Source organism: Lathyrus oleraceus, chromosome 1, assembly GCF_024323335.1.
Source record: "Lathyrus oleraceus cultivar Zhongwan6 chromosome 1, CAAS_Psat_ZW6_1.0, whole genome shotgun sequence".
In the NCBI taxonomy this organism is placed as follows: Eukaryota; Viridiplantae; Streptophyta; class Magnoliopsida; order Fabales; family Fabaceae; genus Lathyrus; species Lathyrus oleraceus.
Genome location: NC_066579.1, coordinates 457942727 through 457957134, shown reverse-complemented (window position 1 = coordinate 457957134; position 14408 = coordinate 457942727). Strand labels below are relative to the sequence as shown.

The 14408-nt window shown below is 34.3% G+C and overlaps 2 protein-coding genes across 2 annotated transcripts; one reads left to right on the top strand and one right to left on the bottom strand.

Moving 5' to 3' along the window:
- Positions 1 to 323: 323 nt before the first annotated feature.
- LOC127084925 (soyasaponin III rhamnosyltransferase) lies at positions 324 to 1941 on the top strand. The gene has a single exon (XM_051025455.1). It carries the CDS (start codon positions 413 to 415, stop codon positions 1856 to 1858), a length of 1446 nt encoding a protein of 481 aa, XP_050881412.1. The 5' UTR covers positions 324 to 412; the 3' UTR covers positions 1859 to 1941.
- Positions 1942 to 2095: 154 nt separating this feature from the next.
- LOC127084920 (beta-xylosidase/alpha-L-arabinofuranosidase 1) lies at positions 2096 to 6652 on the bottom strand. The gene is made up of 7 exons (XM_051025446.1): positions 5970 to 6652; positions 4671 to 4958; positions 4282 to 4451; positions 4076 to 4173; positions 3629 to 3979; positions 3042 to 3452; positions 2096 to 2842 (listed from the first exon to the last, which is right to left on the bottom strand). The coding sequence occupies exons 1-7, from the start codon at positions 6405 to 6407 to the stop codon at positions 2271 to 2273; spliced, it is 2328 nt and encodes a 775-aa protein (XP_050881403.1). The 5' UTR covers positions 6408 to 6652; the 3' UTR covers positions 2096 to 2270.
- Between the last annotated feature and the right edge of the window lie 7756 nt (positions 6653 to 14408).

Here is a 14408-nt window from a genome sequence, read left to right as displayed (position 1 = left end):
AATGTTTATATTTTGTAGGTAAGTATTACTAAGTTATTTTTTTACTTATAGTTATATTCAATTTGATTTTCCATTTTATTAAAACAAATCAATAATATTAATAAGAAATATATTTAAAAATTTATAGAAACTCTTATCAAACAACACAAAAAAGAATTACAAAAGAATCTTATAGACAAAAAGACAAAGTTGCAATGATTTTTATATTCATTAAATAAGTTAATATTGGATTCGTGTGTCACGAGGCAATGATTTTTTATATTTATTTTACATGATGAATAATCTCTTGATTTTTCAAAATTAATAAAAAAGAAAAAACATAACACTTTGAAACCGCTACTATATCTTCAACTCTTTCATACTCTTTCTCCACATTCATATCTTCCATTCTTCCAACCAAATCCAACTCATCATGGGATCAATCCTTAACGACAACAATGTCATCAACAACAACGTTGTTGAAAACAAACCTCTTCATATTGTTATGCTTCCATGGTTAGCTATGGGACACATATACCCTTACTTCGAAGTTGCCAAAGTTCTTGCTTCAAAGGGCCACACTGTTACCTTCATCAACTCTCCCAAAAACATTGATCAAATCCCAAAACCTCCCAAAAACATTGAATCACTCATCAACTTAGTTAAACTACCTTTACCGCACATAGAACAGCTTCCTGAAGGTGCAGAAAACACCATGGACATTCTACCAAACATGAACCGTTACCTTAAACTAGCTTACGAAGGACTAGAAAACGATGTTACTGAGATTCTCAAAACCTCGAAACCCGATTGGGTTTTCTACGATTTCGCTTCTGGTTGGTTGGCACCGATAGCGAAAACGTTAAACATTGCTTCTGCTCATTACAACATTACACCAGCTTGGAACAAGTGTTTCTTTGATCCACCTAAGGATCAAGTTAAAAAAGATTTCAAACTCGAAGATATGTGCGGTCCACCCAAATGGGTTCCTTTTCAGACAAGTATTCATCTTAAACCTTATGAGATTATTCGAGCTTTCACTGCTTTACAAGATGAATCAGGTGGAATGGCTGGTTTTGATCTTAATAAAGCTTATTCGAGTTGCGATCTTTTTCTTCTTAGAACTTCAAGAGAGCTCGAAGGTGAATGGTTGGATTATATCTCTCAGCAGTATAAGGTTCCTGTTGTTCCTGTTGGATTGCTTCCGCCGTCTATGCAGATAAGAGACGATGAAGAGGAAGAGAATAATCCTGATTGGGTGAAAATCAAAGAATGGTTGGATTCAAGAGAATTATCTTCGGTTGTTTATATCGGATTCGGGAGTGAGTTGAAGTTGAGTCAGAAAGATTTAACTGAGCTAGCTCATGGAATTGAGCTTTCGGGTTTACCTTTCTTCTGGGCTTTGAAGAATCTGAAAGAAGGTACACTTGAGTTACCTGAAGGATTTGAGGATCGAACGAAGGAACGAGGAATCGTTTGGAAAACATGGGCACCTCAGCTTAAGATTTTAGCTCATGGAGCTATTGGTGGATGTATGAGTCATTGTGGTTCTGGTTCTGTTATTGAGAAGATTCATTTTGGACATGTTCTTGTGACATTGCCCTATTTGCTTGATCAGTGTTTGTTTTCAAGGGCATTGGTGGAAAAGGAAGTGGCTATTGAGGTACCAAGGAGTGAGGAAGATGGTTCCTTTACTAGGGATTCTGTGGCTCATACATTGAGGTTAGCTATAGTGGATGAAGAAGGAAGTAGTTTTAGGAACAATGCTAAAGAGATGGGGAAGATTTTCAGTTCTAAAGATCTTCATAATCAATATATTCATGATCTCATTGATGCTCTTTATAAATATAGAGTTGCTTCCAATTCCAACAAAGAATGAGACTAGTTTCATTTCACATGTTTCTGTTTTTTGATGTTGTTTTTGGTTTTACAATAAAGGTTTTTCAGTTTCCTTCCGGTCAATTTAATATGTATTATGAATCTCGATCTTAATTTTAAAATCTTACTGTCTTAATCTTGACAACATTGATCTCTACATTATTTATGGTTTCACCATAAAATGGTTTCACCGCATTAGGGCCGTTGAGAGGTGTGACCATTAGGAAATAAGGAGATGTAAAGAAATTATAAATTTTGATTTCAAACTTGAAATTTGAATCTAATGTTACAAAAATCAGAGAGTTTTGTTACATTTACCTCAAATTTATTTTTGGTCTCCTATACAAATTCTTTTCAAGGAAACCAAATAAGAAAAATGGAAATAAAAACTAATTCAATGTAGTGGATTTGTTTCAAATCCTCACACTCAATGGATACTTCAAGTTTCCAACATGAAGCATGTGTTCTCCCAATGGAACTTTTCTGTTTCCAACTTCATCAACCACACTCAAATCCTTGCAAACATCTACCTTGAACTTTACCATTCCTTCTGATTTTCCAGGCAATTCAACTTTCTCGAAACCTAACAAGTGTTTCTGAGGCGCATTGTGCACATCCGGAGGTGTAAAGAATAACAAAACTGTATGGCTACTACTCATTTTCGCCGTGTTTTTGACACTAAGGTGAATATCAAATGCCAAGTTTTGACAATGCTCGTCGGCAGTATCAAGTGACTTGCATTGCAAGGAACGGCATTCGTGATCCTCAGCGAGAGGAACTGACACCAACTGGGGTGCTTTTACTATTTTGTGTTCTACCGTGCCGAAGCTCATTCCATCTCCGAATGAGAAAACAGTCTGTCCTTTATAAAATCTATAAGTTCTTCCAGGGTAACCGGTAGCAGGATCCGCCCTCATGTTCATGTTCGTCATTGGTACCTTTTCTACATATGATTGCGGATACCATGTCATCGGTAGCCTTCCACCTGCATCACAAAATCATTTTGATTTTAAATGATGTTCTCGATCACAATTTAGGTCGCGACATCAAGATTTTCTTATGTCTGCACAACCACAATTGAGGTTGTATCAGCAATAATTGACTATGATTTCTCTATAATATTAGAGATCACAGCACGATGCAAGAACGGTTTAAAACATTGTAGGAAACTGTGAATGACTTACTTGGATTGTACGAACCGAAAATCACATCGGCTATGGCAGCTCCACCGGCTTCGCCAGGGTAGCCAACCCACAAAATGCTTGTGATTTTATCATTAGTTTTGGCAAAGGAAACATCCATGCCTCCTCCAGACATTATGACAAGAATCACGGGCCCCTTGGATACGTCCGCAACTTCACTAACTAGTTGTTGTTGTTGACCTGGAAGTAGAATGTTAACTCTGTCGAGACTCTCCGCCTCTATAGCTAGGTTTGCACCTACAACAATAATGGTTGCATCTGCAGAGGCTGCAATCTTCGCAGCATCATCTATCTGGGCATTCGCGCATTGCACATCAGGACAACCAGGAGCGTAAGTCGTAGAAACCAAGGCCGTTAGGCCTTGCAATGGTGATGTATATTTGCAAGGGATGCCTGCAAAAATTTCGGTAACTTGTCAAATACCATGAAGCACTGAAACATACACAGACACCAGACACGATATCAACACTGACACGTAAACACTTGTAATAATTTAAGAAAATGAAAGTGATTGAATGCAATCACATGTGTCAGTAAAGTGTCCTTGTCGAATTTAGAAATTTTGATACCTTCATAGTTTCCAATCATGACCCTTGTAGCATTAGCATTAGGTCCTATAACTGCCAAAGATTTAATGGATTTGGAATTTAGAGGCAATGATCCTGGACTATTTTTAAGCAACACAATCCCTTGTCTTGCAGCTTCGCGAGCTAACTCTTGGTTCTCTGGAGTGCACACATCCTTTGGACCAAGATTTCCATAAGCTTGCTTGCTTGGATCACCATCAAAGAAACCAAGACGCATCAATGTTGCAAAATTGTTCGAGATAGCATTGTTAATGGACGCTTCATCAACAAGCCCTTGCTTTACCGCTCCTCCAGTATATTGACTTAGATAACTTCCACAGTCCAAATCTAAACCTGTGAAACCAAAATTTACAAAAGCACGATATTTAATCACAAAGTTCGGCCAACCGTGCTTACGTGACTACAATACATTTCTCGTGTTAGTTATACCTGACAGTATGGTTTTGGCTGCAGCTTCTTCGGGAGTTTTGGTATAATGCTGATCTTTGAAAAGCACTTCCACTGAGTCACAATCAGAAACTATGTATCTACATTCACCACATAATAATATTCATATTACTTAATGTAAAGACTACAACATGAATAGTGAATTCAAACTTAATGAGATTTAGGAGAATTCTAAATTCTAATTATACCCATTTAATTTCCATTTTCCTCTGATAACTCCCTTAAGAAGATCAGGGTCTGCACAAGTTGGTTTTCCATTAACTTGATTGTAAGAACACATGACACTAGCTACATTCCCATCGATCACGCAACTCTTAAATGGAGGTTGGAATGTGTCATCCAAATCTTGTTGACTCACCTAACAAAATCAACAAACAAAATATGATTCTCTACATTCATAACCTTAACAATCACTAAGAAACACCGGAAGACACAGACACCAAACACAACACTGATACTGACACCGGTATTAGCCAATGTTTGTGTAAGTGTCTGAGACACGCTTTTAACAAGTGCCTGAGACACGTTTTCAACCTGAAGTGTTGGTGTGCTACATAGTACAATCACAATAACTTACCACAGCATTGAACGTATAACGTTGAACACCTTTCCAATTATCAACATCGTAAGCGGTGTAATGTTTGCAACAAGCAGCAACCTTAAGCTTGTCGGAGTCTCCGTCATCGGTTTGTTGAAGACCTTTCACATATCCTGCGGCATATTTGCCACTTAACAAAGGATCTTCTCCCGGTGTTTCTTGTCCCCTTCCCCATCTCGGATCTCTGAATATGTTTATGTTTGGTGACCAATATGTCAAACCAGCCAAACCTACATTGTACATTGCTCTTGCTTCAGTTGAAACCACCTGAAAATTACCATAAATTAGCCCTTAACACCACTTTAAACTCTTTTATTTTTTGTAGTTACTAGTAATTGATAATTATCACAAAGTATATAGTACTTTGGCAGCAAAATAAATGATATCAGCTTTTAGATTATTTGAATCAATTAATTATCTACTTTTGCTAAGCTGAAAAGAAAAAAATAGTACAAATTTGGCAAGTTGATTCTGAAAACTTACCCATATTTTGTTCATTTATTGTTGTATTGCTCAATTTAACATTTGTACCTAAAAGGCTTTTGCTTTTATGCCAAAAGCAATAAAGAAAATAAACAAATTCAACCATGTAAGTTGTAATTACCATCATCTACTTTCTTTAATCACTAACTAATACCTTCAAAACCCGAGATCGTAAGTTTGAAAAAATGCTGATAGTACTTATTTAAATGGATAATGTACTATTTCATAAAGAAACCAACAAAAAAGTCATTTCTCATTCAAAACCAAACCAAAATCTGAAATTTTCAAAAAAGATCCACCTACTCCAATGAATAAAATTAACAACTTTTCATGTCTTTATTCAATAAAAGGTTGAAAAACATCACTCTTTCCCAGTTTTTGAGAAGCCTACTCCCAAGAAAGAAAGAAATAAAGAAACACAAGAAGACTTCTACACAGTATTTCATCCATCCCACAACACAACAATAGACCTACTTGCAACAAAAAAAAAACATAGTCCTAAAATGAATCAAACTAATTTTATATACAATACTAGTCGCGACCAAACGGTATCGGAAAGTGCTGACACCGATACAATTGTTCGTGATAAAGAACAATTGTAGTTAATTCATACCGCGACAACGACGGTAGTCAGCGTCGCAACACATGTACGGATCAAAATCGCGAAATCTTTTACACGATCAGCGACCATTATTTAAAACCTTGGATTGTACCATCTGATTAATACTAATTGAATCATTCCCAAATCAACAAAAAAAATGAAGATAAGGAAAAAAAGAAAAAGAAAAAACTCACACTTCCAATGGCTTGAAAGAGGGTAGTATTGAAGGAAGCTGCAGTAAGAATAGGCATAGGAAAACTAGTAGCACCTGGAACCAAACTTGAAAAACGTGTACCAGGACCAATATTAGAAACTCCATGAAGAGCTTCAGACCACCATTCATACTTTGGTATCCCAAGTCTGCTAACTTCAACAGCAGAGTTTCCAAGGTTTCCTATTTTCTCTTGCAGTGTCAATCTCTTCACCAAGTCTGAAACCCTATCTTCCACCGACAATGACTTGTCACAGAATCCATAGCTTGATAAATTCGCATTCTTGGCAACATCACATGCAAAAACAGATGATGTTTGTCCATAAACACGGTTACAGTTCAACAGAACTGTCACATAGAAAATTGAAAAACAGATGAAAACAGAGGAAACCTTCGGTTCTCTGTTTTCAGTGTTGGTCATAACTGTAAATGTAACCTCTAAAAAAGATCAAAACAACAAAACAAGCAAAAGGGTATGTTTTATTATGATTGTTTTCTATGAATAAATGGAAAAAATGGTTCCTTTATGAACACATTGTTTTTTTTAGTGATGTGTGATTGAGAAGAAGATTGAGAAAAACAAAGACCCTTTTGAATGGTGTTGTTGTTTTTGGCAGAGAGCCAAAAGAACAACCGAAAGAATCAATGTATTGTATCTTAGGAACCTTAACTTGGTCTCTCTGTGTATGTATAGTGGGTGCGAGGTGTTTTTTTTAATAAAATTATTACTTTTTCTTTTTTTATTAATTAATTTTAGATTGATAATACTCCATCCATTTTAAAATGATTCTCATTCAACTTTTTAATATAAAAATAATTATTATTTTTAATTATATTATTTAACTATTTCTCTTTATAGGTATCCAATGCATTAGTAGAGCTAATTTAATAAAAATATAATATTTTATTATTTTTTAATTTATATATAAAGATTTTAAACAATACGGAGGTGGTATCTATTATAAATTCACACATCAAAGATATTTAAGAATCAAACTTTAGTGTAATATCTAAACTAACAATATCGAATTTTACCCATATAAATTAATATAAAAATAAGATTTGGTTGCTAAGGTAAATCACTCAAGTTAGGAGTACTTTTTTGGCATGTCTGTTTGTTTTGGAGTTTAGTTAAAATAGATTGTGAAAAGTGAAGAAAAAAAAAGATAAAATCAAGAAAAGGGATGATAGAGCCCTGAATAATTGATAATTGCATGAGAAAGGGTTATGTGTATATGTGAGGTTATTGTGAATCTTGTGAAGCTTAGTTAGGGGGTAGCTTTAAATTTAATATATATCTCCCAACTTGGACATAGCTAGGAAGCTTTTAGGGTGGAATGCTGGATCAAATAAATGATTTTAGGGTGTGTCATTTTCATGGATAATTAAAGCCAATTGGACATTTACTTTAAATCATAATACTGTGTTGTTAAGTCTAGATCAAAAATTATGTGTTACTAGTACTTTAAGGTAATGGGTAAGTAGTTTGTGACTTTTGTTTATGTTAACTGTTTGGTCATTAAAATGCAATGTTTTATAGTTTGTTCATGTATGATGTCCTCAAAGCTTTATAGTGTTGATTAGAGTGGGTAAGCAATATTAATTAATAGTTGTTAATGATAATAATTTATGGATAACAATCATAGAGTAAAGTTAGAGTAGAGTGTGTGTAAGGACCAGTTTCTTTAATACTACTTTATACAACAACAAAAAAAACTTTATTGAGTTGGTGGTTAGAATTCTTGGAAATAAAGAGAAAATGATTGAAAGGAAGAAGAATAATTAAAATGTAGATAAGATTTAGAAAATATTATACTAGAAAAGAAAATAGAGAAAATTAATTTTTTTAAATATTTTTATTAATTATTCAATAAATTTTAATTTTTTTTATAAAGATATATGATGAAAAAATAGATATGTGATATGAGACATTGTTACGTGGGATTAATGGACCCTCAGAGAGTCTCTTGGCCCAATCATAAAGCCTTGAAGTTGAAGTTAGGGTCAGTGGGACCCACCCAGTGGCCTGCAGTTTGTAGGGTTGAAATTGATTCATTAAGCAGGCAGTCAGTCAGTCCTATGCTGAGGTATGTCCTACCTGTAAAGCATCACCCACTCCATCATTATCCAGTTGTCTAAAAATAAATATTTATTTTTCTTTAGTTATTTATTTGGGGTTGAGTTTATAAATTTGAATGTGTATTGGATAATTTAGATTTTTGAGAATATTATCATCATTTATAGGAATTTGAATGGGAAATGTGAGTTGCAAGTCGGTAGTAGTGTGTCAGTATACTAGTATTCTTGTGTAATAATAACAATGGGCCAATGTTTGGAATATTTGAAGTTGTTCATCCACCCAATTTCATAGTAAGAGATCCATGTTTATGTTTTTAAGCATGCGTTTGAATTGGATCTCCATCAATTTGATTAAAATCACTTTGAAACATTATGTTATTTCAAAAGCTTTAAATAGTTGTTTTATTATTTTCCCGTCTTTTAGGACGTGGTTTAGTTTTCTAACGTGAAATATAAATAATATAAATTCATATTTTACTTAGTTTATGGTTGGACAAAGAGTTTTCAAAAAAGATAGGAGAATGAGAAAAATAGATAAAAAAGAGAAAATTAAATTGTAAAAAGAGAAATTACTACTAATGAGTTCTTGTTATGATTTATTATATTTTTTTATATAGGAAACTAAATACATGCCCAAAATTAAATAAATTGACTCAAATCTAAAGTGTACACAATTCAAAGTGCAAAACTACAAGTTATATTTCGACATAATAACTCTATGTTGTATTCGACTCAGTCAAATATAGTTGACTCCTACACCTCGATTAGCTTCTTTGATATAGTCAACATCGAATTACAACTTCTAACGCACCCCTTAATTTATGTTCTCGAGACTTCTCATCTCGATGCTTCTTTTCAACTCTTCGAACCTTCCCTTCTTCAGGGGTGTGGTGAGTATGTCAGCTAGTTGTCATCCTGTCTTGCAATGCTCAAGTTCAAACTTTCCTTTGTTAGCTTGATCCCTCGGAAAATGATACATCAGGTCAATAACTGACTTGTTGTCGATAAATAACTTCATTTTCTTACGTTTCATTATCTTGAGCTCTTCGAGTAACATCTCTATCTATGTTGTTTGACATGTTGCATATGATACAACCACGTACTTAGGTTCATATGATGACAAAACCACAATGCTTTGCTTAATTGAGCTCCATGAGATTGGGGCGCCTTCGATCATGAATATGTTTCCTGCATTACTTTTCTTTTCGTCTTGATCTCCACTAAAATTTGAATCAATGTAGCCATATACTTCTACATCTGTGTTTGTTGGTCTTCTTATGCCTTAGAATCGTCAAACCATGATCAATCGTACCCTTTATGTATCTCAACACCCTATTAACTTTAGTGAGATGATATTTTTGGGGTTTCTCCAAGAATCTAATCAACAATCCGACACTTTGATAGATATATATCATGGTCTTACAAAGATACCTCAAGGATTTAATGATTTGTTTGTACAATGTCGCACTTACAAATTCATTATATGTCTCATTCTTCAACTTTGTTTAAGTTTCTAATGGCGTAACAACTACATTATAGTTGCTCATATTGAACCTCTTCAAGATATCTTGGTCATACTTCTTTTGGTGCAGGAACACTCCTTCACCCATGTCTTTGAACTCCATCCCTAAGAAATATGAAAAGTTCCCTAGGTAGGATATTTCAAACTCTTTCATCAACTTAGACTTGACTCTTCTCATCTCTGCTTCATCTACACCTATAATCAACAACTTATCTACATACATGCATATGGTGATTCGACTAGCCATGTCTGCTTCGTTGACATACATTCCATGTTCAGAGCTCTTGGGGCTTGCTTTAAATAATAAAGATCCTTCCTCAATTTGTACACCTTCGACCCCTACCCTTTAATTTCGAATCTTAGTGGTTGAGTGACATAGACTTCATCTTTCAAAGGTCCATTCAAAAATGCTAATTTTATATCCAACTGATGTATCTTGCACCCTCTGTATATTATTATCCACATAACAATTCTTATTGTCTCTAGCCTCGCCACTGGTGCATACACTTCGTCGAAATGAATACCAGATGTAAGACCCCAATTTTGACCCTAAGATCCCTTATGTCATCTCATCATTTTTATTGACTTTGGGATCACACCTTGACATCCTCCTAACCCCTCATTCATTGGGTTTGCATTGGGAGATATCACCAAGCACTTTTGATCCTATCATACTTTGTTTTCTTTTGTTTACTAACCAAAATGCCAAAAACATGTTTATGTTTCTTTTGTAGGTGGGTGTGTCCATTTGTGCCCTGCCAAGTTCATAAATAGGGTTTGAGACTTTCAATGCAAGAGATCAATCAAGAAAAAGATTCACAGTGGTTCTAAGCATCATATATGGATCCTCGTGCTCTTTAATTGTCATTTTGATCAAGAATTCATCAAGATTTTGAAGCTTGTTTACCTTGGAAGCCCTAATTCATCTGGGTATCTTGTGTGACTTCCTCGGTAACTTTCTTCATCAATTGGTCAAATATATCAAGGGATACTCAATTATATATCATATTAAGCATATATGATCCTCCATGAGCCCCAAAGATCAAAGGAACTTCAAGTCTACAAGTTGGTTCAAGGAGTTGACCAGAGAAAGTCAACTGGTCAAATCTAGGGTTCTCCAGACCCTATCTCCTACAGTTTTTGTCATATGAAAATGATTCCAAGAGAAAAGTTACTCTTTATGACATTATAAACAACTTTAATGTTGACATCAAGAGATAATTTTGCTTGGAAGGTCATTTTTTATGGTGAAATATTATAGGTCATTTTATTTATGCCTAGATGGAAGGTCAACCTAAAAGAACCATAACTTTCTCATATTTAGTGATATTAATGTCATCCAAGTTTCATGATCAATTTCAAGATGTATTCTCCAACTTTTATTCTATGAGAAATTTAAAATCTACTTGCAAGGTCATGTGCCAAGAGGAAACATTATCGGTCATTTTGGGTTATCATCATTGAACAAGCATTTTTCTTCAACTTATAAAATCCATAACTCCCTCATGCAAGATTCAAATGGTGTCAAATTTATGATTAAATGTAAGAGATGCAACTTTGAAGAAGGAACCATTTTCATTTGAAGCTCATAGAAAAAGTTATTCAAAGTGGAAAACGTGATCATTTGACTTTATACTTAGAAAATTTTCAACTATGTTTGATTTCTCCAACTTCCACCTCAAAATTCATCATGATCCAAGCTCCAAATGGAAAAAAATTCAATAGCAAAGTTACTTCCCTTCATGTTACCTTTCCAAAGAGTCAAGGATCATGGCATTTGGATCATTTTTTAGTGACTTGCGCATGGGTGTAATGCATGGCTCCATTTGGTAAGTTCCATGATCAATTTCCATTTCACCAATGCATGACTTCATGCTATTGTTTCAGGTTGGTTTTCACATGAGTTTCGACCTTTTGACATCATTTTATGGGCTTTGTACATGCCCATGCAAGCATTCATGAGAGCATTGATATTTTTGGATTTTTTATGGAAGTGTGTGAAAAGCAATCCCCATGCTATAAATACAAGTGCCTTGAGCTCAGAAATGGATCCCTCATGCCCCAGATTTGATCTTGCAACTCCCTACCCTCCATTGATAAGATAAACTTGAAGATTTCATTTGAAATCGAGTTTCAATTTTACTTATTTTTGGAGATTGAAACTCCAAGAGTCCGAACCATTTGATCATCCATTTCACTTCCTGCAAGTTGGAAGAAGCAAGCCAAGCCAAATTAGAAGCAAAATCAAACTCAATTGAAGCAAATCGAAGGTGATTTTTCAAATTTTTCTCTTCTTCGATTCTCCCTCAATTCACCACTATTTTGCATGTTATTTGGTTGTTTGAAGACCTACCAATGTAGGCAACAGGAACGAGTTACTTTGAGGTCAAATCAAAGCAACTCAGTTCATACTCCTCAATTTTCAATTCCACGTATCTCTCTATATAATGAGAATTGGAAAATTCAGAGGGCAGATTCGAACTCCTAACGTTTTTCTCTTCAAATTAGTATATGCATCTTGAATTTTTATGAACTTTGGTGGTCGACCAGTCCGGTGAGGTCCACCGGAGAAGATGACCGAACCCCTAGCTCCAGTGGTGTGCTGGCATGAGTCCCAGCCATCTGATCCTTGCCCTATGTTTTAATCCTGAGCATCCATTCTGATTACCAGGTTTGCAGTGCTTTGACTTTGGTCTATGGTAGACTGCACACGCGTGGCCATCATATATGCTACCTCAATTAATGAAGGAGATCTGGTGGTCCTCATTTTTTTTCTTTTTATTTTAATTTCTGGTTTTCTTTTAAATACCTCTATTTTGATTAATTTATATTAAATTCATTTTTAATCCAAAAAATATGGGAATTTCACCAAAAACTTAGAATATTTCCCTCTTTCATATTTTGAATTAAAATCATTTTTTGGATTAACTTTGATATTTTTTGTGAATTAATTGATTTTGGATTTGTTTTTAAATATTTTAAAATACTTCTAACTTTCCAAAAATTATGAAATTTTTTGTCTAAGGTCCTTTGACCTTGTTTGACCTAGGAAAAATCCCTTGGACATTTATTTGGTAAGTTGAAGAGATTTGAGGTTTTGTCCATTTTAAAATGCATTTTAATTCATTTTTAATTTGATTTTTTAATTGTTTAATTGTTTAAAAATATTGTCGATCCATTTGATTGACTTTGTGAGGTTTAACTTTCTGTTTTGCCTTTGTCATGGTTGATTTGAACTTCTATTTGATCAATACTATTGGATTTAGGGGGTTGATGAAATGTATATTTTATCCCTCAAAATGAACGGATATTATTGATCAGATGAAATTCCTCCTATGATCAATTTGGGTTTCTATTTCCCCTTCCCTCTTCATCTTCGTCCCTATTCTTCCCCAATCCATCATTGACCAATAAATTCACTTCATGTCTAATGCTAGTTGATTCATCAATGACCTTGTGTCAGATGAATCAACATGAGCCTGACTAAGATAGGTCCCTCCCACTTTATTTTTAGTGTGTGGTATGTTTTAAGAGTTTGGTTTTTTGTACCAAGTCTCTAACATGCATTAACACCAATATCTTTAGTGCCCGACCTCAGATAGTTGTGACTTCTACATAAGTCCAATTACAATTGCTTAACATAGATCTAAAATTGTCCCAAATGGCATAGCATTCATGTAAGTGAGATTGTAAGTCTCTCATTCTTCATGGCATTATGTGAAAACTTGACATTTTTTTCCATTCCTGAGAGCTAGTGGCATACTTGTTGATTTATCCAAGTTGGAGTCCTTCTCATGGATGATGTCTTAGTTCACGTATTCATACTTGTGAATGGATGGTTGAGTGGTCTCCAAGGGATGACTTAAACACATTAAACCCTCACTAACATTTGACTAACTCTTTATTAATGTTGCTTTACTTTCAAGTCATTTACTTAATGCAATTTAAATTTCAGTACCTTTGTCATTCATTGTCATTTACATTTCATGCAAGATGTTTATGTTTCAGTCCTTTTCACTTTACTCACTTGAGCCGTATCTTGTGAATGTATATATTGTGTGCTTGTGATTTTGTTTTGTTTGTTGTCTTAGGACCTTAATATACCTAATATCAACAAAAACCTTAAAAAATATCTTGGTGGACTGTTGGACTTTATCTGAACTTTTGGACTTATGATATACAATTTTCCCTATGCTTTGAGGACTTGGCCAATGTCACTATCTGAGACTGAGTCATCCTTGATTGTTCCTTTCATATGATGCAAACATTGAGTGCATTTGGTTCATCTGTCACTTTGTCTCTGTTATTAATTATTATGTTATTATTATTGTTTATGTCTGATGATTATTTCTGAGATTTTGCCAAGGAATATTTTCATCTTATACATTGGAAGACATTGAAGACTGCTAGCTATTTGAGTGCTTGCTTGGATATTATGGCTATCTTTATTTGATGCCTTGGTCTTCATATGATTTTCTTAGATGTTTTCTTATGCTTATTGTGTAACACCCTTCTACCCAAACGACATATTTAAATAAATTATCAGAGTACAACATGTAGAAGAGTTTACATTTCTTACAACATAACACTTATCGCATCACAACATATAACATATTATTTATTTTATTAAAATTTCGCAGCGGACAACAACACAAATATTATCATTCATCATATAACAATTCATAATAATGTTTCAACATTATCTCAACAAAGCATCTCAACATATTAGTCATCATAAACAACGTAAATAATAACCAATTATCTATCGAATCCCATAACCCCGGTGTCACATGACCAGAGCATTTGACTCGACTCCGTAGA

Coding starts and splice junctions, on each gene's coding strand:
- LOC127084925 (XM_051025455.1), top strand. CDS start 413: ATGGGATCAATCCTTAACGACAACAATGTCATCAACAACAACGTTGTT.
- LOC127084920 (XM_051025446.1), bottom strand. CDS start 6,407: ATGACCAACACTGAAAACAGAGAACCGAAGGTTTCCTCTGTTTTCATC. Junction 4,959..5,969: donor TCTTTCAAGCCATTGGAAGT/GTGAGTTTTTTC, acceptor GGTAATTTTCAG/GTGGTTTCAACTGAAGCAAG. Junction 4,452..4,670: donor GTTATACGTTCAATGCTGTG/GTAAGTTATTGT, acceptor TGATTTTGTTAG/GTGAGTCAACAAGATTTGGA.